This window comes from Macaca mulatta, chromosome 18 (assembly GCF_049350105.2).
Source record: "Macaca mulatta isolate MMU2019108-1 chromosome 18, T2T-MMU8v2.0, whole genome shotgun sequence".
Taxonomy (NCBI): Eukaryota; Metazoa; Chordata; class Mammalia; order Primates; family Cercopithecidae; genus Macaca; species Macaca mulatta.
The window spans coordinates 42343054-42366184 of NC_133423.1; the positions used below are offsets into that span (position 1 = coordinate 42343054).

At 45.9% G+C, this 23131-nt stretch overlaps 1 protein-coding gene across 3 annotated transcripts in view; it reads left to right on the forward strand.

The window, feature by feature from the left end:
* The window catches only part of MYO5B (myosin VB), a 397560-nt gene that overhangs the window by 228200 nt on the left and 146229 nt on the right, over positions 1–23131 (forward strand). For all 3 annotated transcript variants that reach the window (XM_015121932.3, XM_015121933.3, XM_077975469.1), the window contains exons 8-10: positions 166–273; positions 4696–4805; positions 11681–11946. In XM_015121932.3, the coding sequence (XP_014977418.1) occupies positions 166–273; positions 4696–4805; positions 11681–11946 (484 nt within the window). The remainder of the gene's footprint in view (positions 1–165; positions 274–4695; positions 4806–11680; positions 11947–23131) is intronic.

The following is a 23131-nucleotide window of genomic DNA, read 5'->3' on the forward strand; positions in this document are numbered from 1 at the left end:
CCATTTGCCATTGTGGATAAAGACTATTTTAAAGAGTTTCACATCCAGCTGGGCCTAACATTTGGTCTGGGATAGCATGCTAACAGAATAGAATCTTCATGTGCCATGATCTGTGGGATGAAGTGTCCTCCAGTGCCTCATGCCTTATTTCCTCGTCCCCAACAGCAAGCGCAGAGGACTTTTTCTATACATCGCAGGGAGGAGACACTTCCATCGAGGGTGTGGACGATGCTGAGGACTTTGAGAAGACTCGACAAGCCTTCACACTCCTTGGTAAGGAGCTTCTGAGTTGGGGAAGCAGGCCCCAAGGGCTGATGGCACGGAGGGTAGAATGCAAGGTGATGTCCCACGGTGCTTGCCAGCAACCTGCAGGAGCTAATGGGAGATGCCTTCTTGCCCCTAGTGAATATCATCTTACTCTCTTACCCATCCCAACCCTCAGGCTCTAGAACTTAAAATTTGGAGCTTCATTGCCTTTTTAAAAAATAAGGTTATGAGAGTCCCTCTCCTAGGCACTGTACAGTATCCCTTTCCACTCGTGCAGGCTGTTGGAACCAATGGAGGTAAAGCAAGTGTAGCCATGTCTTCTCATGCTGTGGTCTGGGTTCAGTGTGCTCTAGCAGGAAGAACACAACGTTGCGCTCACCCAATGCACCTGTGCACCGCAGCATGAAATCAGAGTTGGAAGCAGGCTGTGAAGGTCTGGCAGCTGCATCACACATACAGTGTTAATTCTGTCAGCTCTGTTTCCATATAGAGCTTTAGCATTGGAATCCTTCAAACAAGTTCTCTGTCCTTCAGGGGCAGAAGGGGACAGTAGGACTGGAGGAAATTGCCATGCTCCCCTGCCACTTTTGGGGGAGAAGCGCTAAAGTAGAAGGTAAGCCTTTCTCAGTTGGGAATTTGAAGTGTTAAATTCCTGGGACCTGCAGCCAGAAAAAGGAAAGCTTGAGAAGTCAGCCTGAAACCCCAAGTGGCTCAGGATGGCGCTTGTGTCTTCCCCAGCCCCTTCTCTGAAAGAGATACAACGTTTGGCTTCTGAGCCACGTGACTAACCCAGAGCAGCATGTTAGATTCTTTGGAGGTCAGGGAAGTTCTAGCCAATGTCCAAATAAAACATGGCCAAACAGGGCACACTCTAACCTCTCTATGGGGAGGCAACCAGACCCTTACTTACCATGCTCCCAGAGCCAGTCAGTTCTCTGGGAAACTGGTACATAGATAGGGTTTGTCTTTTATACCCATGAACTATCAGGAGACACAAACCACACTGGTTATTCCAAAATAGAAAAATTAATATAAACAATTGTTAACTACAGCAGTAGCGGGTGATTGACTACAAAAAGGATAAATGAGGATTGTATAGAAGGTCCAGAAGTAGCAGGTGCAAAAGAACAGCTACTACCCCTGAGGGTGGTGGTGGAGTAGGGGAGAATAGCCAATAAAGATAGGAGAGGCCTCCACCCCAGCAGAGCTTTAGTTCACTTTGAGAGGATGTGATGAAGAAACTTGCCCATAGGATGCAGGCCAGAACTGGTTTGTACAAGCAGGCTGCAGGTGCCCCAAGGTGTAGGGTGCCAGAACTGCTCAGAAGCCACTGCTGATGGGGAGACAGGCCTGAGGACAGAGAGCTGGAGCTCATCTGGAGGTTTCTGGACACCCTGATAAATCATGATAACTATGGAGGACCAGAACCAGAAAAGGAATTGTCTTCCTGTGCTGCTGCCTTTCAGATCGCTGAAATGCCCTCTATTGAGCAAGCTTGACATTCTACTAGTAGGCAAAGGAGAAATGTTTACAGGGTCCGGTTCCAGTTTGATAGAGCAAAGAAGAGATGCTTTGAAGCTGAGAGATAAGTTGATAACTGGCATCCCTGACTTTCCCAGCACTGCATGCCTATCTTAGTCTCCAGAGTTGGGGAGCAAGTTTGGAGCAGAATTGACAGTGTGCAGGATACATTCTTCTCTGAACTTACAGGAGAAAGGAGAAGGCCTCTGGCAGCTGCCCTTGTAGTGCTGGTGTGGTCGGTGGGCACAAGCTGATATAAGGAGAGGATTGCTCCCTCCAAGGCTCTAAGGAGACTGGATACTTTAATGCTCAAAGCAAATTGCTTTTGTAAAACTAATTATTGTAATAAGACTTTCTTCTCTATTATTTTTTTGTGTGTGTGTGGAGACAGAGTCTCGCTCTGTTGCCCAGGCTGGAGTGCAGTGGTGCGATCTCGGCTCACTGCAAGCTCCGCCTCCCGGGTTTACGCCGTTCTCCTGCCTCAGCCTCCCGAGTAGCTGGGACTACAGGCGCCCACCACCTCATCCAGCTACTTTTTTGTATTTTTTTAGTAGAGACGGGGTTTCACCGTGTTCGCCAGGATGGTCTCGATCTCCTGACCTCGTGATCTGCTCGTCTTCTCTATTCTTTAATGAACATGTCCCTTTTTTCATTGCAGGGATTAGCAAACTTAAAGGACAAGATAGTAATTTTTTTAGGTTTTTGGGCCATACGGTTTGTTGCAATGCACTCAACTCCACTGTTTTGTGAAAGTAGCAATAGACGGAATGTAAGAGAGTGGGCAGGACTGTGTCCTGATAGAACTTTAGTTATGAAAACAGGCTGTGAGCCATAGTTTGCCAACCCGTTTGACTCCTTAGGTTTGATTGATTGATTGATTTTTGTCTTTTAGATTTTTTGCTTCCCATAGTGTGAGGTACCACTTGTTCAAAGAATCCCACAGCGTGAAATAATTTTCTCATCAGTGTAGTGCGAGGATCCTAACAATTGTTAGGATTCAGTATTCGTTCTGTATCTACCACTCACATTCCTACCATGACAGCGGGGTTAGGCCTTGGGAAATTGACAGATCACTGGTTCTCAAGAGTAAACGAGGTAGGCCAGGTGCAATGGCTCATGCCTGTAATCCCAACACCTTGTGAGGCTGAAGCAGGAGGATTCCTTGAACCCAGGAGTTCTGGGCAACATGGAAAACCATGTCTCTACAAAAAAAAAAATAAAACAAATTAGTTGGCCATGTTGGTGCACACCTGTCCCAGCTATTCAAGAAGCTGAGGTGGGAGGACTGCTTGAGCCCAGGAGTTTGAGGCTGCAGTGACCAGTGACTGTACCACTGGACTCTAGCCTGGGCAACAAAGCAAGACCCTGTCTCAAAAACATAGATAAATGAAGTAGAAAAGCTACTGTCTAGGGAATATATCCATCTTGTTCTGTGATGGTCCCAGCACCCAGCTCCTGTCTAGTAGCTTCAATGGGACTTGACTTAAGAGCAAGATACTCTAAGCTCAGACAAAATATCCCAGTGCTTTACCGCCTACAAAGGTGCATAAGCGTCTAGCTTCCTATCTTGTCCTGAATACCAGCCTCTGGCTTTAACCAGGTGTATTCAGTTATGCTGAACCAAGATGGATGCTTAAATTCTTTGGTGTTTTTTGGGGTGATTTTTAAGCTAACACCACATATTTGAATAATGCATATGTTTTGATAGCTGCAAGTTCTTGCAGGCTGTGTAGCAGCCATTAGTCCAGTCATTCTGCCATGTTTCCGAGCACCTGCTATATTCCAGGCAGTTCCAGGCCCTGGAGACCTAATGATGAAGCAAGAACAGGGATTCATTATATTATTTACTTTGTTATTCTTTGTATGTTTTGAAATTTTACATAATAAAAACAAAAAAGTAAATATATGATGCTTACATCGTAGTGGCCATCTAACATGAAAGCCTAGAATTAATTTTCCTTGGGTTGTCCACTTTGTAGATTATCTGGGGAAATGTTTTAATCCTAGCATGACATATCTGTGCCTCCCATTTTCACAGGCGTTATTGACTTTTTTTTAGCCTGAATAAAATATTGCCTTAAAAAATAACTGCAGCTGGAAGGAATGGGGAGAGCAGCTGTATTTCTTAAACTAAGTGGTAGGTTTACTGATATTCATTCTATTGTTCTGTAGTCTTTTAAAAATGAGTCTGAATCATTTTGTAAAAATGCCAATGCCTTGCAAGCTGAATACAAATTAAGAGATTATCCATGCCTTTGATGATTCATATAGGTAAATAACAAATCTGACAACAGGTGATTGCTGCCACAGTGGTTCTGGGGTCAGTGGTACCTGCCTATGACAGTGCATATAGTGTAGCGAACAGCTGCTCCCATCTGGGGATGGCCAGGGGCCAGCTGGCCATCCAGCCCCAGAACAGCAATCCCAAGAGAAGTTTCTCCTCTTCTTCCCTCATTGGCACTGGGGATGTGTGTCACAGATGTTTACAGGATATTATGTTGGGGAAAAAATGATTGCAGATAAATGACCATTCTTATTAAACTCATAAAAACATCCATAAAGTGTTTGGTTGAAATGAAGCCCAAAATGAGCCTGCAGGATTGTTGCCTCTGTTTTACTCTTTGAGAAGTTAAAATGGCAGCATGACCCATCTGGTTTGGTCAGGACAATCATAGTGAGGATATCTTCTTTTTAGTCCGAGGAGCCCCTTTGCCCTCTGAGCTGTTACTGTGAGTGGTAATTACTTGGTGAGGAGCTAGGATCATTTTAGTAGTCATCAGGCCAGAAAGGAAAAATCAAACTTTATTTAAAAAAAAAAAAAAAAAGTCCTTAGAAAGGGTAAAATGTCCTTTCCATCCGACCATGGATATTGAGTGTCATTCGTTCATTTTTTTTTTTTATTTCCAGGAGTGAGAGAGTCCCATCAGATAAGCATTTTTAAGATAATTGCTTCTATCTTGCACCTTGGAAGTGTGGAGATTCAGGCTGAGCGTGATGGTGATTCCTGTAGTATATCAGTAAGTTGCACACCAACACTGGAGATAAAATGTACGCAATTTACCCTGTTCTTACAGCTTGATATGACTGAAATGTGTCTTTACAGTTAGAGAACACTCATAGGTTATTTATTCTTAACAGTAATGGTTTCTGTTCACTTGCTGATAATTTTTTAAAAGAGCCAACCCTTTAAAAATCAGCTGCCATCAAGTTTCTATTGCCGAGGGCAGGGAATGTAGTGGCTATTTGATAAATTCTTTTTGTTGGGTTGACTTCCCAAGTGCCCTGAAGTACACAGAATTCTACATGTTGTCAATCCATTGAGTACTTTCTGAGCGCCAGACTGAGGTCCCTGCTGCAAGGAGATGAAAGGGCACAGGGCACCGTACCTGATGCTTCAAAGGGGCTTACAGTCTAATTGGGTGAACAAGGCAGGTGGCAACCCTTCCCAAGATTCTGACAGCACAAGGCGGGCTGTTAAGTGAGACATCCATGTAAAAGTACTGCAAGCTGTCAGGTGCTCTGTGAAGGCTCACAATGAAGGTTATTTTCCCGATGCCCAATGTAGTACTGATATGTGGTAGATACATGTCTAAGTGGATGGACGGGTGATGGAGTAAGCACCAGGGAAGTGGCACCCACAGCAATTGTTGTGCCCTCTGGAATTTAATGGTGTTGGGAAAAGCTAAAGCTGGTATGCTGACCTTGAATAGGTGAATCTGCAACGGTTTATTCTATACCTCTTGTGCCTATTTATGGCCAGGTCCTGGGGAGGTGCAAAGTATGATTCTTGCTTCCAGGTACTTGGAATTTAAATAACCAGATACTGGAAAAATACAAAAGACAACACCACCTGAGGGCATGTGTCCATGGTGCTCACAAGCTGATGCTTATTCAACTGAGTGGATGTAAATTAACCTCCTTCTGTTTGTCTAAAGTTGGGGGTTATGGGAAATTCAAACTGGCCCTGTCTTCAGGGAGAGGAAGACCCGAACTGTAGCTGGGATTCAGTAGAGCTCATTGTGTATCGTCCATGGAAGGATACACAATCCATGGGGGATGATCTAGGGTTTGAGAGGACCCCTGGGCCTGTCCGGCCTGCTGCCATCCCTGGCATGGACTCTGCAGCCTCATGAGAGCCTTGAAGCTCCCCTGTCGGGCCCAGTGGAAAAGGAGGAGGTGTTGGTGCTGGTAGTGTTAGGTGCCCTGGAGCTGTTTTGGATATCTGCTGCTTATGTACCTGTGTGGGTGCTCACCTTAGGGGGAAGGAGGGCGTGGTGCAGCGGAGTTGGCAGCAGTGATGCCATGGGAAGGACTGTCGTGTGCAGATGAGGACCTGTGGCCCAGGGAGTGGTGGAGGAGCCTCCAGTGCAGGACAAACCCTCCCGTAATCTGAGTCGTTAGGGCCAGTGATGTATTGTCCCAGTGTCTTTCCCCTGATGAGAAAGGCATAGAGCATCTGTGCCTCCCCATGCACACAGCTCAGTGTCCCGTGGTTCCTTAGGGCAGCTGTATTCTGTGTCAGGGACGGGTGAGATGGGGAACACCTGCAGTGACCAATGCCTGGCTGAGGCTGGTAAGATGCAGGAAAGGTGACAGATGTGCCCTGTGGTTTGTGGACCTCCAGCCCACCCAGCACCCTGTTCCTCCCCAGGCCCTTCACAGGTCACTTCTTGTTTCATGGGTTCTTACCTCCCCTCTGTGGGGCTGAGCATTGTGTGTGTGTGTGTGCGCGTGTGTGTGTGTGTGTTGATTACTTGCTGCCTACTTTTCTCCTTTGTGACACTCCAAACTCTGAGAGCGTAGAGTCAGTTCTCACTCTTTATTCTATCACCAGCATCTACTGTGGTGCTCAGCACTCACCAGGCACCCAAGAAGCAGATGGATGGATGACTGAGGCTCTCCAGGCCTCAGAGGTGGCACACAGGAGAGTAAGAGTGGATGGGCAACTCTGAGATCTTAGTGAGGCTGGTGATTAGCATGAGAACCAGGGCTGAGGAGTCCCTGGGCTCCTACCTGCATTGGGGGGTGAGACCAGCAAAATTAAGGCTTGAGCCTGTAAGTGAAGTGTCTCTGATCTTACGGTTGATCCTCCACACCCAGCCTCCGGAGAACGTTCAGGTGAGAAGGGAAGTGAGTGTTTATTAGGACTGTATCTGTTGGGCTCACTGTTGTCCCTCTAGTTCCCACTGAGTGTTTATATGGAGGTGGTATGAGGGTGGGAACATCAGGGCCTCTTAGGAAGGCATGGATGGAGGATGCAGGTGGTAAAGGGGCGGGGTGAGGGCGGGAGGGAGGAGGCCTGAGAGGTTGAGGTTTGGATGCTGCCTGATGTGGCAGCCCTTTCTCTGCTAGGTGGCAGGAAATTCCAGAAGGCATTTGAGTGCAGGTTTGTGGTCTAGGCTGATCTTCCATTGTTTTGCAATCAGAGCTCTACAGATAACTAGTGGACAGCAAGGACTCTAAGTCGAGATGGCCAAGGTTCACATCCTGATTCTTCTTCCTGGATGTGTGACTTAGGGCAAGTGTGCTAACCTCTCTGTTTCCTCCTCTGTAAAGTGTGGATGACCACCTGCCTCAGTGCTGGAGTGAAGATCCCAGAAAGCTCTGTGTGGAAAGGTTTTAGCACAGAGCTCATGGTGAGAGAGTCTTTGTCTAGTATCAGCCTTGTTATAGCCAGAGTGAACCTTAAGAGCTTCCCTCTTGCTGTACAGGGGAGGAAAAAATAAAGCCCAGAGAGGGGAACCTCTTTCTCTGAGGTCAGAATGACAATGGCAAAGGTGGGACAGGGCCCAGGCAGTGTTCAGTCCCCTTCACTCCTGCCAGCCCGGCTTCCTTGGCTGGACTGCAAATCCTTGGGGAGAAGACTGCCCTCTGCTTGCCTGGTGGGCCCCGTTGGTGCCCTCACAGTGCCAGGCACAGAATGTGTGCTTGAGAAATGCATCGTTAAGTAGTTGCTACTGAGAGCCCCACTGATTGTGGTTTATTCCTCGGGCACATAGGATGGGCCTCCTATTGGAAAGGCTGTCTTTCCATAAGCAGTGTGCCTTCTGCTCAGTAGTTTTTATTTTTAATTAAAGCATGAGAATGTGCTCCATGACTGCCAGGGTTACCTTGGAGATGCAACAGCATTCAATCGCATGGACACCAAAGGCAATTTGTTTCTTGAATTTAGCAATATGGGCCCATAAAACTAATCTGCTACCTATGATGTTGGCTATTCTTAATGGATTTAGCATCATTTAATTTTGCCTAAATGTAATCGCACGATGTTAAATCAGTTTCAGTTAGCACCTTTAATCAACAGTCGGAAGAGGGTGAGAAAATCAAGCCCCGCCCCACTGTGGTGGATAAAAGCTGGTCCCCAGGATGGTTCTCAGACAAGTCTCTAACTCATGCTTTCTCCACTGCACTCACAGCGCGAGGCCTCAGGGAGGGGAGGGTGCCCATGGGCATGTCTTGGGCAGTCATGGTAGCTGCTGGCAGGCCACTTAAATGTCAGGGAATCCATCTGCAGTGCCATGCCTAGCAATTAAGAATTTCTTGGAAATAGGTCAGATGAGCAAATTGGACACTTGCCACCTCTGAACTTGTTGCTTGCCAAGCGGTCCCCAGGCACTTAACTCTACCACATATGGCTTTATGTTTAGGGACGGGGAGACAGGTTGGCTTCAGAGAAAAAGGATCTTGGCCAGGAGAAGTAGCCATGGAAACTCTCCTATGAGTGTGAAACGATGGGGGCTTCTCCACACCCACCCAGCCCAAACCAAGCTGATTGTCCTGCCAGGCTGGGGTTAGGAGCTCTGGGCCAGAGGTCAGGAGGCCTCACTCAGCTTCATCTGAGTAATAAGGGACATTGGATTACAATGTAATTTCTTAAGAACATAAGCACTCTTTGATCAAATACTTTCCAAAAATGCTTCTTAAAATATCTATCTCTTGGTGCTACACGGTGTATTAAACCAGTTCAGCTGTGTTTAACTTGATCCTATCCTCTCCTTCTGTTAAGTAAAGCCAATTAATGTTCTTTGCAACTACTGTTCCATAAACCGTACATTGGAAAAACACTGGCCTTAGTGATTTTGGATTCTATTATTCTGGTGTTCTATTATTTTATAACTGTTTTGGGTAGATGGATTTTAAATATATGTAGGAGGAAAAAAGTTGCCTGGGGCTATGGTGTTAAGGGAGAAATCAAACAGTTATCTGTGTTAATTTTCATTAAGCCCTCATTTAAATCCTGCAAGGCAGCCTCATCAGAAAATGAGTCCCACAAGCAATTGAGGGCCATTAGGAGATGGCACATCATGTTCTGAAGGATTCCCTTTCAGCCTCAGCATGAATAAGCTCTCCAGCAGGCTTGAGGCTGGGCTACCAGCTTTACCAGGTGGATTCAGATGAGGGAATGAATAACAGGTGAGAGAATGAATAACAACGATGAGCAGGTTTTCTCATAGTGCTCCGAGTGGGCTGCAAGGATTATCCAAGGAATTTATACGTTTTGGTGAAAGAAGACAAGACCCTGTGGGAAATGTGGCTCTCCAGTGACTCAAATGTCAGGTGATGTGATTGGTATTTGGGTAAATGAGGGTCAAGACTCACACATAGTCCCTAGAGGCAACTGGATAGGCAGGAGATACATTGGGCAGGGCAGTGGTAGAAGCCTTGTGCTGGGGGTGGGGCAGGGGCCTGGTTGAGTAGTTGTACCTCTCTGGGGCTCAGCTCAGCTTTTTACCTGTAGGAAAAGAGGCCTAAACTGGGGGAATTGCCATTTCCTTCCAGCTCTGAGCATGTGTGATGTTATCGGCAGAAGTGTTCCAGATGATCTTCCCAGGTCAAGATGTGGTCCAAGGTTTTGCCACGTATCTTAGCTTTCCACGTTGAGGAACTTTGTCTACTTTCTTTTTTTTTCTTTTCTTTTATTTTATTCTTTTTTTATTTTTATTTTTTATTATTATTATACTTTAAGTTCTAGGGTACATGTGCATAACGTGCAGGTTTGTTACATATGTCTACTTGTGCCATGTTGCTGTGCTGCACCCATCAACTCATCAGCACCCAACTACTCGTCATTTACATCAGCTATAACTCCCAGTGCAATCCCTCCCCCCTCCCCCCTTCCCATAATAGGCCCTGGTGTGTGATGTCCCCCTTCCCGAGTCCAAGTGATCTCATTGTTCAGTTCCCACCTATGAGTGAGAACATGCGGTGTTTGGTTTTCTGTTCTTGTGATAGTTTGCTAAGAATGATGGATTCCAGCTGCATCCATGTCCCTACAAAGGACACAAATTCATCCTTTTTTATGGCTGCATAGTATTCCATGGAGTATATGTGCCACATTTTCTTAATCCAGTCTGTCACTGATGGACATTTGGGTTGATTCCAAGTCTTTGCTATTGTGAATAGTGCTGCAATGAACATACGTGTGCATGTGTCTTTATAGCAGCATGATTTATAATCCTTTGGGTATATACCCAGTAATGGGATGGCTGGGTCATATGGTACATCTAGTTCTAGATCCTTGAGGAATCGCCATACTGTTTTCCATAATGGTTGAACTAGTTTACAATCCCACCAACAGTGTAAAAGTGTTCCTATTTCTCCACATCCTCTCCAGCACCTGTTGTTTCCTGACTTTTTAATGATTGCCATTCTAACTGGTGTGAGATGGTATCTCATTGTGGTTTTGATTTGCATTTCTCTGATGGCCAGTGATGATGAGCATTTTTTCATGTGTCTGTTGGCTGTATGAATGTCTTCTTTTGAGAAATGTCTGTTCATATCCTTTGCCCACTTTTTGATGGGGTTGTTTTTTTCTTGTAAATTTGTTTGAGTTCTTTGTAGGTTCTGGATATTAGCCCTTTGTCAGATGAGTAGATTGCAAAAATTTTCTCCCATTCTGTAGGTTGCCTGTTCACTCTGATGGTAGTCTACTTTCTTAAAACACTTGGTGTTTGGGGGGAAAAAAGTTCAGTTTCTGTGATTTTAGCATCACTGAGGCTAAGAAGAAAGCAAGCCTGCTTGAAAGCATAGGACAGTACAGGGTCAGTGCTGGGAGTGACATCGTCCATTGCGTTTCAGCACATCTGAACCACTCACTGGTATCACATACAATTTCAAAAACTCCTCAAGATGATTCTCACTTAAGCTACCCACCCAGAAGAGCATCATTGATCTGGCCCATCCTGTTACTTTACAGAGCGGGGAACTGACTTCTCAGGGAGGGACATGGCAAGTGCCTTTGAAGGCCCCTCCATCTTAGGAGCCTGGGGTTTGTTTCTGAGCATGCAGTTGGTTAGATGGGGTGGCTCAAAGGCAATGCCTGTAAGTGAGGAACTCTAAGAGGGAGGAAGAGAATTGCTTTCTGGGCTGTGGGTCAAGCACTGCATGCAGACCTCAGCAGATGCAAACTGTATTTGGTGTAAATATGTTTGTTACTCCAAATGGATTGCGTGGTCATAAGCTCTCGATTCTCATTCTGCTCCCTTCACTGAGGGACTCACCTCTTACCAGTTACTCAGCAGCAGCCTGGCATGGAGGGAGGGGACAAGAAAGATGAAGAATGTTTTGGTTTTTAAAGTCCTGTAATTTGGTCATTAGCAGGTGGAATGATCAGTTTGAGCATTGCTCTCTAATGGGCTCTGTCATCTCCACTTAGCTGTGTGTGTGTGTGTGTGTGTGTGTCTGTGTGTGTGTGTGTGTGTCTGTGTGTGTGTGTGTGTCTGTGTGTGTGTGTGACTGCGGGGCTGGCAACAGGGGACGTACTGGGATTCTGGATTGTTGGGAGGCCTTGGGTTTGGCTTGTTTTCCCTCTGGGCAGGAGGGTGGAAGACGTTGGTAGGGGGCAGCTTGTCTCCCACACTCCTCCTGAACCTGTCTCCCCCATCCCCCACAGCCCCAGGATGAACACCTAAGCAACTTCTGCCGACTGCTAGGGGTGGAGCACAGTCAGATGGAGCACTGGTTGTGTCATCGCAAGCTGGTCACCACCTCAGAGACCTATGTCAAGACCATGTCCCTGCAGCAGGTGATCAATGCGCGCAACGCCCTGGCCAAGCACATCTATGCCCAGCTGTTCAGCTGGATTGTGGAGCACATCAACAAGGCCCTGCACACTTCCCTCAAGCAGCACTCCTTCATTGGGGTCCTGGACATCTACGGGTAGGCCTGCTGCCTGTCTCACTCTATCACTATCTCACTTTACAGCCAGCGGGGAGTGGCTTTCTGCTGGCACTTTACAGCCAACAGGGGCCTTGGAGAGCTTCCTGGTGGTTCTCAACTTAGGGCAGTTTAAAATGTGTGGGGCCATTGTGAGTTGACACAATGATGGGGCCTGAGGCCAGGGAGGCTTAGTGGTCTATAATGTAAGGGAACGGTCCCCAAGCAAGAATGGACCTGTCAAAACACCAGGAGTTCCCCAATGAGAAACTCTGTAAGCATCCGTTTTTACACCTGAGAAAGTGAGGCCTGGAGAGGGAAATGACCTGCCCAACGTGATTTTGCAAGTTACTGTGAGAAATGGAACTTAGATTCAAGTTCTGTATCTCAGTCATATTTTATTTCAATCTACCATTTGACCTCATTGACTGTAACAGTCAAGGTGGCTATTAATACCATAATTTTGTCCAGTGCTGTGCAGATTTGTGTTTTGTGTGGTCATTCCTGAGGTTTCTCTTCCTTTCAGAATTCCAGCTTGATTGAAAGGACTGTTATTTATAACTTTATTTTTGGCAGGGAGAGCCACCGTGGTGTGGTGAAAGGGTACTTGCCTAGCCATCGGGAGACTGTCACCAACCAGCTGAGTGAATCTCCACAGATCACAGGCCCTCTCTGGTCTTTCATTTCTATACCTTCAAATGAGGTTTGAGCCACAGTCTCCCTGAGTTTCTTTCTAGGTCCTTGTTTGAAGTTAACACGAACTGGGTTGCAACCTACCTTGCACTTCTTTTCTGACCAATGTCCTGTCCTCTTTAAGCTAACAATAGACTAAATTCTCCTGGATCTTTAAATTATAGAAGCCATGGAGTCTTAAAATAGAAATTCACATCCATAGAAGTGAAGCGTCATAAGAACAGTGACACTCTGGTGCGAACAACTGCTTAGCAGGCTGGAACTCAGCCAGTGCTCATCTTGTGATGAGGTTGGAGTAAAGGCCAGTCCCCTGTAGAAGCAGCCACTTCCCCATGCAGAGACAGGCTCTCCTAATTACATTTCTGATGCTGTTGCTTGTCCCTGGGTTTCACATTGAACTATGTTGCATGCTATGAAGAAAGAAGGCAATCTTTGTGATTTCTACCATCACAAAGGCCTCAGGAACATGCTAAAGAGTTGTCTCATGCATGAGTTAAGTAACATAAGAGGCATCAGAAGAAATTGTGGAAGGGTCTATTTGAGGGTTTCGATGCTTCGTGCTGTACAAGTTTCAAGGCTAGAGAGGACACACTTGCACAGTCGGGAAAGCTTTATGTGGGAGCTAAGATTTGAACTGGATCATTTAAACAGGGGTAGAATATGGAAAGTGAGGGAGGCACCTTTGGAAACAGGAGTGCAACCAAGGTGTGAGGAAGGAGCAGAGTGTGAAGGCAAACCTCCTTGCTGATAAGGAGCACACAGTGGAGAATCACCAAGAGCAGGAGATGAGAAGAGGCATCCTCCCCAGGCCTTCAGCTGCATGACCCCGGGCAGGCCCCTTCTCCTCTGGTCCATCGAGTGCCTGCCTTGTGCTAAGCCCTTGTAGTTGCTCTTTGGAGAGCATAGAACAGTGTGTTCTCTGGGAATTTCCAACCTCATCGTCAATCATTAAGTCTGTGTTGTTCTCTCTACTTTGAGTATTTTCAGGTAATTGGATATCCCAAAATACCTTTCGGTGTTACCTTCCAAGTAAGAGCTGGGGAAACCCAAGCTGCAGCGTCTGACCCAATTCCCTTAATCCACTTGTAGAAGGATCTAATTTTACTGAGGTTTTGATTTAGGAAGATTAACATGCAGACTCATCAATAGCATGTAAAAATTTTATGATTTCAGTACTACTACTACATAAAATATCATGCCTCAGTTCTGTTGTATTTATATATCATCTTAATAATGCCTTGAATTTAAGTAGTCTGCTTCCTCCCTGCCCTGCAATCTTCCATTGGGTTTTTTGCTGTTCTTAGAAGGCCTCCGTGAGCTGGGCTCCTGGGGCTGCTGAGTCCGCAGATGTCAGCGCGGCTTGTGCAAGCTGGGATTTTGTGTTTATATTTGCCACTTAATTTTTGTAATTGTTTGTTTTCTCTAACATCCTGTGACTGCCCATAGGGGAGAAATAGATCCCAAGGATGGCTTGTCTGGTTTGAAAACAATAGTTTTCCATGGATGGGGTGGCAACCTGGAGGACTTGGTCTCCTATTCCTCGTGCCAACTCCTCACCTGTGTCTCCACCTCAGAGTGGCCTCCAGGCTCCTTTGAGACTGTCTGACAGCTCTTCCATGAGGGCAGGGTCCCGACACAGGGCCATCAGCATAAGGCCATTCTTGGGAATTTTCCTACCCTTTGTGCTGTCTTCCGGGCATGCTATGTTGTTTTTTTTTTAATCTTTATTCTTTCTCAGAAGCCAGTTCGCTTTTTTTGGTTATAAAGTTGTCATATTTTAAAAGTGACTTCTTCTTGAGAGAAATAAGTCCCCATGCAGGGTTACTCCTCTGTAGCTCAATGCAGTGCTGAGTTCACACTCTCTCAGAGTTAAGGATAACAAGTTAGATACAAGGGAATTCAGAGTGAACAAGCTAGCTGTGTGCCTGGGCCATTGGTTGCCAAGAAAGCACTTAACATACATGCCCTAAATGTGGAAGTGCATGCTACTCAATGGTCTGATTCACCAAGAAATTGTACAAATGTGGACTGGCCCAGGCTCTCTTTCGGGTAAGAGGGTATGTAATGAACTCTTAGAGAACTCTTAGAAGATTAAAATCAACAATTTAACAGAAGAGCAGGTGGCTTGAGTCTGGAGGTACTTTCTAATCTATCAGATCAGTGACATCATTTCTTAATCTGGGAGAAAACAACACAGAGCCCTGGGTGGAGAATTGGGATAGCGTGTGTGAGCTGTTTACTGTCATCTGCCCCTTTGCACTTACAGTGTCTTATCTGCCTTATTTCCCTTGGACTTCACATACCTTCCAGAAACCCAACAAACCTGCCTTTTTGTTTTTTAATGTGGTCATTTCTTGGTTGCCTGGAAGTGGGCATCACATTCAGCCCCACTTCTCGCCCTTTCTACTCACCTCCTTCCCAGTTCAAACTCATTCCAGTCGTTAGGCTTTATTCCATTCGTGACTATGAGAAGTGATTCTAAGGACCTTTTCATCCTCTGTGGCATCAGAAAACCCAAGCATTGTTTATTTTTTGAGTTTTTATTCATATCCCTGACCATCAAACCTTGGAGGAAAAGACCATCTGTCCATTGTCTCACTCCTTCTTAGCAGGAGTGTGGGGATTCCTGAGTACCCATGGAGGATGCCCTGGGGCTGACCTGATGTCTTTGATTTTCTCACTTCTCCTTGTCTCTTTTGAGCAAGAGTGGCAAAAGTGGAGTCCAGAGAGAACAGAAAGAATACTGGGATGAGTTTCTGAATACAGCCAGCCACATCCATGAAGTGGAAAGGAACAAGGCGTTGCCTCCCTCTCAGGTTGGAAATGTGCAAAGCTAGGAAATGAGAGTGGAACTGCCCTTCTTTCCCTTGACCCCACCAGTGGCCACTGATTTCTTCCACTGGGATAACTGTCCCTGGATGAGCTGCAGTGCCTTTCTAGGGCATTACTGGCCTGCCAGTGAAGCTCATTCATGAACTGAAGTAATTCTGTACCAAACATGAGCCATTCCACTTTTTCCCATAAATGTGTTAAATGTTACTACAGAATTAGCAGCCAGAGTGAATACACACTCATTTCTTTCTAAGCCAGCAGTACACACGCCAGCATCGTACACACACATTTCTCCCCATTGCTGTGTTCTGACTCGTAGTTAACTTGTAGAGGAGAAAAGGCTGTGGGCTCCTAAACAAATTAGCATGGGCCACAGCTGCTTCCACCATGACTATGGTGAGTCCTCTGCTCAGAGGCCCTTCCCTGAGGCTTTTCTGAATGGTTCCAGACACCCAGTGTCTGGTGGAAGCTTCCCTACATCTGTCTCCTCTGTCCCACCCAGCTCCAAAAAAAGTGCAAAGCAAGCAGTACCCAGAGCAATGTAGCCACCCCAAGCTGAGCTCTTCACCTTAACCAAGGGTCTGTGAAGTTGCCTTCAGGGCATTTTTGACCAGGCAGGGCATAGAAATTAATAGGGGATATCCTGGCAGCTTTTGGCTGGGATTCCCTTTCCAGGTTGCATTAACCTGCATTTGCCTCTCTAGGCCTGATTAATTGCAGTGTCTAATCATTTATACCTCTCTTCCCCTTGAGTCTCTAATCCTTTATTGCTATCCTCTCCTTGAGGCAACAAGAAATAAATGGCTTCAATTTGGGAAAAATACACATTTGCTTGTCTTTGATTCCAGCCTTCAAGATGCCAAGGTAGCAGAGGGCGTTGGCTATGGCCAGCCCATTCTTGCTGAGGACAGTTGGCCTGGGAGCAACACAGGCTGTAGCAGATTCATGTGTTCTGCTAAGGAACAGCTGGGGAGAGAATGGGGGTAGAAGGTAGGGAAGTTTTGTCCCCAGGAAGCAGGACATAGGATTTCCTGGGATTTTATATCCTCCTCAGTCCTCTGTTACTTTCTTGTGGTACTTCCTAATAATAAATTAGCATCCAACTCTAATCAGTGCTCTTTAATGGTATATTTACAAATGCTTTTAAGGCTGGGTGTGGTGGCTTATGACTATAATCCCAGCACTGTGTTGTTAATGGTGGAGGGTGTCCAGGTGCTTGGCGTCTTGAACAAAGAATTGGACAAAACGCACAAAGCAAGTAAGGAACGAAGGGATTTATTGAAAATGAAAGCACACTCCACAGTGTGGGAGTGGGCAGAATGAGTTTTACATATTCATTTACAAGTTGTTACATATTCTGGATATTAATCTTTTATCAGAAATATGATTTGCAAATATTTCCTCCCATTCTGTAGGTTGACAACAATGATATATTTTAAGTAAACTTCTTAGACCCACTGTTCACCTTTCTTTGGTGGGGGAAAAAAAAATATTCTTTTGCTTTAGTTTTCTTGGTCTCGCTCTCCAAAATAAACTTATAAATAACCTCAACCTCAAAGCTACAATAGTTATTTGGAGGCTACCCATCTCCTCTCTAGCCAGTATCAAAAGGTTTCACAGAAAATGGAGGGGGAGAAATCAGTGATTGCATTAACCCTTCAGCCTGTGACAGTGGCCCAGCCCTGGACAGCCCTCTTCAGGGAGGACATGCATGGCTGGCCACAGTGTTCTCAAACCTTGCAGATCATCGGAAGCTGTTAGCTTCACCCTGGAGTCTCCCAGCCTCTTAAGAAAGCCTCATAGCTCAAGAGGGCTCTAAAGCCAGGCTCAACCTTCCCGAATTGTTCTGAGGTAGCCCTTTGGAGTGTGCCTGTAGCCTGACACTGCTCTGTGCTTCCAAGGCTCAGATGAAGTTCCATTTTCTCTCTGTCCATGCCAGTACTCCCACACTATTGTGGCAGGCCAGGTCTCACTAGCGTAGGCCTCTATAGCAACTGTTTCAGCACTGACTGAGTGGGTAAGTTAAATATTAAAAGCTGAAAAAGCCAGTGCCCACATACAAAGACTGGAATGTAACAAGAGCCCACTAAGAGTCTTGCCTAGGCCCTTCCTGGGCCTTAAAGCATGACAAAATAAGGAAGGAATTCTTAACAGGACCTGTTTAAGATTAAACAAGTTTTATTGTGGGATCTGAAGGAACTCCGCAGGTCTCTAGAAACAAGTTTATTGAGGGGTCTGAAGGAACTCCTCAAACCTCTGATTTAGCAGGAGACAAGATAAGGGTAATCACCCCAGCACCTAGACCCATTTAGATTAAGTAAATTTACTGAGGCTCCAGAGGAAAGTCTTAGAGACTCAGGTCTTAGTTATAGATTAGAAGAATCTAATCTTCCATCTGGGCTGGAAGGGCCCCAATTCAAGGCAGTGACTGGCAGACACAGTGCTCCTCCTGCTTGGTCTGGAGTGCATAGGAGTGGCCTCCTTCATCCCAGCATACACTTGACATCTTTGATCTTGTTTTTTCAACCTAGAATTATTTCTCGCACGTGGGCATGGCCAAAGACCATGCTTTAATGTGGTTTGTCTCCAAGCAGTTGACTCCTTTAATCTCTAAATGATTTCCCACTCCTCCATGTTTTATACCTTGATGGGGGTGGTGAGCACCAGGGAAGGAGAAGTCTGATACATTCCGGGCACCGGCCCAGCCCCTTTGGGTGTCTGATGCCTCTATCTGTGGTGGTCCCTCTGCACAGGTGCTATCTCGCCACCACCACCACTACCTTTATGTCTTTGGATGAATGTACACTTACATGTAGATATATAGCTTAGATGGTATATACGCTCTGGAAAACTTTGTAATTTTGAGTTGGGCTGGCAATAATTTCCAGGCCTTATCCTTGTAACTGGTTGCAGAAAATAAACACTCTGTTCCTCCCCAGCTCATCTGCATCTTGTTACTGGGCCACAAGAATAAGCCCGACCTTCAGTCTGGTTTGGGAACACTATGGCTTCATTGTCTTTTAAAAACTGACCACACATACAATTTCTATTCCTTGGGGAGGCTCTCATGTACTAGTTTCCTATCATCAGCCCAGTAGCTCTTCTGGGCAGGGAGTGTGACTTGCTCATCTTTGCAGCCTTCACAGTTTGGGACAGTTGGTTGTTAGGTTGGGAGAGGATCGCCATATAGTAGGTGTTTTCCTGTCCCGCATTAGAGTTTCAGGCCTGAAGATGAGCTGGGAATTGGAGCATTTGGCAAATTGAGTGGATTTAGGTACTCGAGAGGAATAACTGCCCTTTGCCTTGGGGTGTGAACAGTGCCTGGGATTGTGTTCTCTCTAAAAAACTAGTCCTGAGTGGGGGCATCTAGGCACAGAGAAGCACCTGAGCAGAATGCAGGCCCCGCCATTCCAAGACGCAACCAGCATCCCGAGGTTGTTCAGTAAAGAGATCAGAAGGGTTGGCCCCTCTGACAGGCCCAGGGTGGCCTTGTGAGACTTTATAGGCTTCAAGATGGAAAGGGACCTTGAAAGGAGGTCTGGATCATTTCTCTGACCCCGATGCATGATGGCCCTGCTTTTAAAGGCTTCTCCAGGGAGAATTTCCCCACATTATATTTTCTGTGTGACTTCTAATAATTATTCCCTAGAAGCTGTCCTCTGTATCTAACCTGTAGCCCGTATCTTTTCAGTCTACCAAAGGCAGAATGCTGGAGAGTGAGCTTTGTAAGCTGGAAAGACCAGGCTGAGCTAGGAGATTTCAGTTCCTTTGACCTGTGCCAGGGGAACATCGAGTTTCCCAATCTTCAAAGCATCTCATTGCCTCTCTGTTCTCTCTCCAGGTCATGGAGTGAGAGGTTCAAGGAGGTTGATCATTAACTTAGTGACTAATTGACTTTTTATTGCAGTTTCACTTTCCAGTAGACACTACCTTATTTATAGAGGCATGTGTGGCCCTTACTACGCTCTGAAGTTAAGGTAGAATGAGGACGACATTCTATACTTTTCGACTATGAAAATAGAAATTGAAACGGCATGATCATTGTGCCATTGAGAGACCAGATGCCACGTTTCAGCATCGAGTCTTATTCTACGTTTTGACCTTACTCCGGCCCAAGGATTCTGGTTTAAATATTCTCAACATTGATTTTACAAGAGAAATTCAATTCTCTCGAGTATATAAGTTTCTTTGTGACACTTTAGTGTTGTGAACTATAGATTGATTCATTGTGTTTATTTTAAAAAGTATTCTCTGTTGATGGGAGGAATTACTACAAATATAATTCCATTGTAAAGGAAAAGTTACCTGATCTTCCTGACCGTGGCTTTCTGAGGTCTGTCGTTTTAGATGTTTCCCCGAGCGGCCCGAGCCCCTCATTCATTTCTGGGCCTCCGGCATTACAGTAATTACGCTAGATGGCAGAGGAATTGTTACCAGATAATACCTTAGAAATAGGAAAATTACAAGCTAATTTCAGGCCATCTCAAATTAATGAGAATGTTCTTTGTGGAGTGCTACCAATGTAAACCATTAGAAAATGACGAGTGGGAGATATTTAAATCCTCTGTGGAGCTTAGCACAGCTCTGCCAGCACACCCAATTGCTGTTATCTGGCCAATTGCTGGGGTGGCTCTTTTATCTCCCACCTAGGTTTTATTAATTGAATTTCCTCTGGGGCTTCGCTGTCATCAGCAGCCTCTCTCAGGGTGGAGGATCAGGGAAGGCAGTAAGGTTCTAAGGGACATAGTTCAGTCTTTAAGACTGTCATCTGGGCTGGAAGGGCCCCAATTCAAGGCAGTGACTGGCAGATACAGTGCTCCTCCTGCTTGGTCTGGAGTGCATAGGGGTGGCCTCCTTCATCCCAGCATACACTTGACATCTTTGATCTTGTTTTTTCAACCTAGAATTATTTCTCGCACGTGGGCATGGCCAAAGACCATGCTTTAATGTGGTTTGTCTCCAAGCAGTTGACTCCTTTAATCTCTAAATGATTTCCTACTCCTCCATGTTTTATACCTTGATGGGGGAGGTGAGCACCAGGGAAGGAGAAGTCTGATACATTCCGGGCACCGGCCCAGCCCCTTTGGGTGTCTGATGCCTCTATCTGTGGTGGTCCCTCTGCACAGGTGCTATCTCCCCACCACCACCACCCTCAGCCCCCACCAGGGCCAGCTGCAACATTTCTCTCTGGGATGGGACTGAGGGAGTACGCTCATACTGAGGGAGCTTGCATGACACTTTGTGTGACACTGAGAAAATTTAGTTGTCTGTACTGAAGAATAGAAAGGGTAGAGACATGAGTGGGCTGAATGGAGCCTGTGTCCATTGCTGTTACCTCGTTGGTATTACTACTGGCCCTTTCCCATTCACCATGAGCTCAAATACCTCCTTCTAGGACATCATCCTCCATATTCACAGCCCTTCCACCTCATCTGTTTTTCCTTTTTCATGAAACTTTTCCTCCTCTCTGAATTAAGACTGTGGTCTCAGAAATCAGACTGTCTGGGTTCACACACTGCCTCTCTGCCTACCGACTCTCTGGCCTTGGATGGCACAGCTTACTCAGTCTCCCTGCCCATCAGTTTCTTCAGCCACAGGATGGGGTTAATAATAGACCCTAACTCTTTGCTGCTGGGGACATTGCTGAGAACTCGTGGAGCACTTGGGCTTAGTGTTCTGCGGGCTCTCATTAGCAGGGCCACTGCCGCCCACTTGGTGCATTGGGCAGTGTAGAATGAGAAGAGGTGTGTGTGTGTGAATGAGAAGTGTTTGTGTGTGTGTGTGAATGAGGAGTGTGTGTGAATGAGAAGAAGTGGCAAATGTCTAACTCTTCTGCATAGGCTTCTGCCCTTCTCACCCCTCAGCCTGATGCTGCTGTGGAGCACCTAAGGTGAGCCGCATGCATTTGTAGCTAAAGCTGCCAACGTGTGTATAATGTTGCCAGCATGGTGAGTGTGACCGCATCCGTCCTGTTGCCTGGGTCTTATCTGCACATCCAGTTGATCATTTGAGGCCCTCTCATCCCCATCTTCCTTCATGTCCAGAACCTTTCTATTCATTGGCCACCAGCAGCATGCGTCAGGCCCTGACTGGATCCTTCTGGCTTCTTACTGCAGTAAGAACTACCTCGCTCACTTTCCTGCCTCCAGGCTTGCACACCCTCCCTGGGCTCACAGTTGTTCTCCTGCCCGTCTCTAAGATGCACATCAGGTTGTCAGTTCTTAATTTGACATCCTTCAGAATCTCTCTGCTGCCACCTGGTAAATTCCAGACCCCTTCGTGTAGCCGGCATGGCCTGCAGGGAGGACCCCTGCCTCCGCCCACTATGCTGTGCATCATGACCCCCATCCTGCCCTCTACTGGTTCCACCTTTCCCTGCCCAAAGATTGGGCCGTATTGCGAACAATGGAGTTAAGCAATGAATGATCGTGTTGATATTCTAAAATACAAAGTGCTCAAGTAAGTCCATTTTTAAAGTTAAAATCCAACAAAATTGACCAAGCATCAGACAGTTCACGATATACAGTGACTAGTACAGTCAGAAAGAAAAATATTGAGCTGTAGCAATGATAAAAAAAATTCAAATTCAGACTTTTTATGTTCCAAGGAACCAAAGACTTTAAAAAGCTAATGTTACACAGTTGACCAAAGAGCTGTGATATACTACTATTCCCTGACTCCCAGTGAAGAGGGGCAGGGCTAGATGGGGAGAACACTGGAGGCTGACCCGAGTGGAGAATGGGGACATTTTCCAGGTGATGAAAATGTCCTCCATCTGTGTTTGCATATTCACAGAACATCTCGATCTAAAAATTCTCTATCAAAAATGTATCACCCCATCAATAGATGTTGAGAAAAAAATTTTAAGGAAAATGCATGAAAATATATACTTAAAATTGGTATATTTTACCGTGTGTAAAGGCTAACTCAATAAAGATTAAAACAAAATATTGTTGGCCAGTATTGGAAGAACAAGACATTTTCATACATTGTGAAGTGGACGTGGGGTCATAACATACATTAGTTCCACCTTTCCAGGGGTTAATTTGCTTCTACCTTTTAAGAAAAGTGGTACTGTTTGACATGGTAATTTCTCTAGGATAGCATCCTAAGGAAAGAATTATGAATTCAAAGAATTTGTCACAAAACTGATAGCAGCTAACAACTGAGAAAAGAACCAAAATGTCCTCAATGGAGGTGTGGCTAAATGGTGATGCATCCCTATGGGGGCCACTGCCCACTCATGGGCACCTGTGTGAATTGAGAAAAGGTGTCCCCTCTGGATGGAACACACTCCTCTGGGGCTTGTGAGGGGGCTGACTGAATTCCAGCACCACCCGTCCCCCCACCTGAGCACCATTGCAATTCCCATGTCTAAACTACGGCCCTGATCTTATATGGTGGTTGATGAGGCAGATGTTAAAACTGATGCCTTCAGAACAGTGGTGTTGGGAAGTGTTTTCAATGGAATGTTAAATGATGATAATAGAAGGTAAGCCTAGGTGTGATGGCTCATGGCTGTAGTCCCAGCACTGTGGGAGGCTGAAGTGCGTGGATCACTTGAGCCCAGGAGTTCGAGACCAGCTTGGACAACATGGTGAAACCTTGTCTCTACAAAAAAATAGAAAATTAGCTTGGCATGTTGGCATGTGCCTGTAGTCCC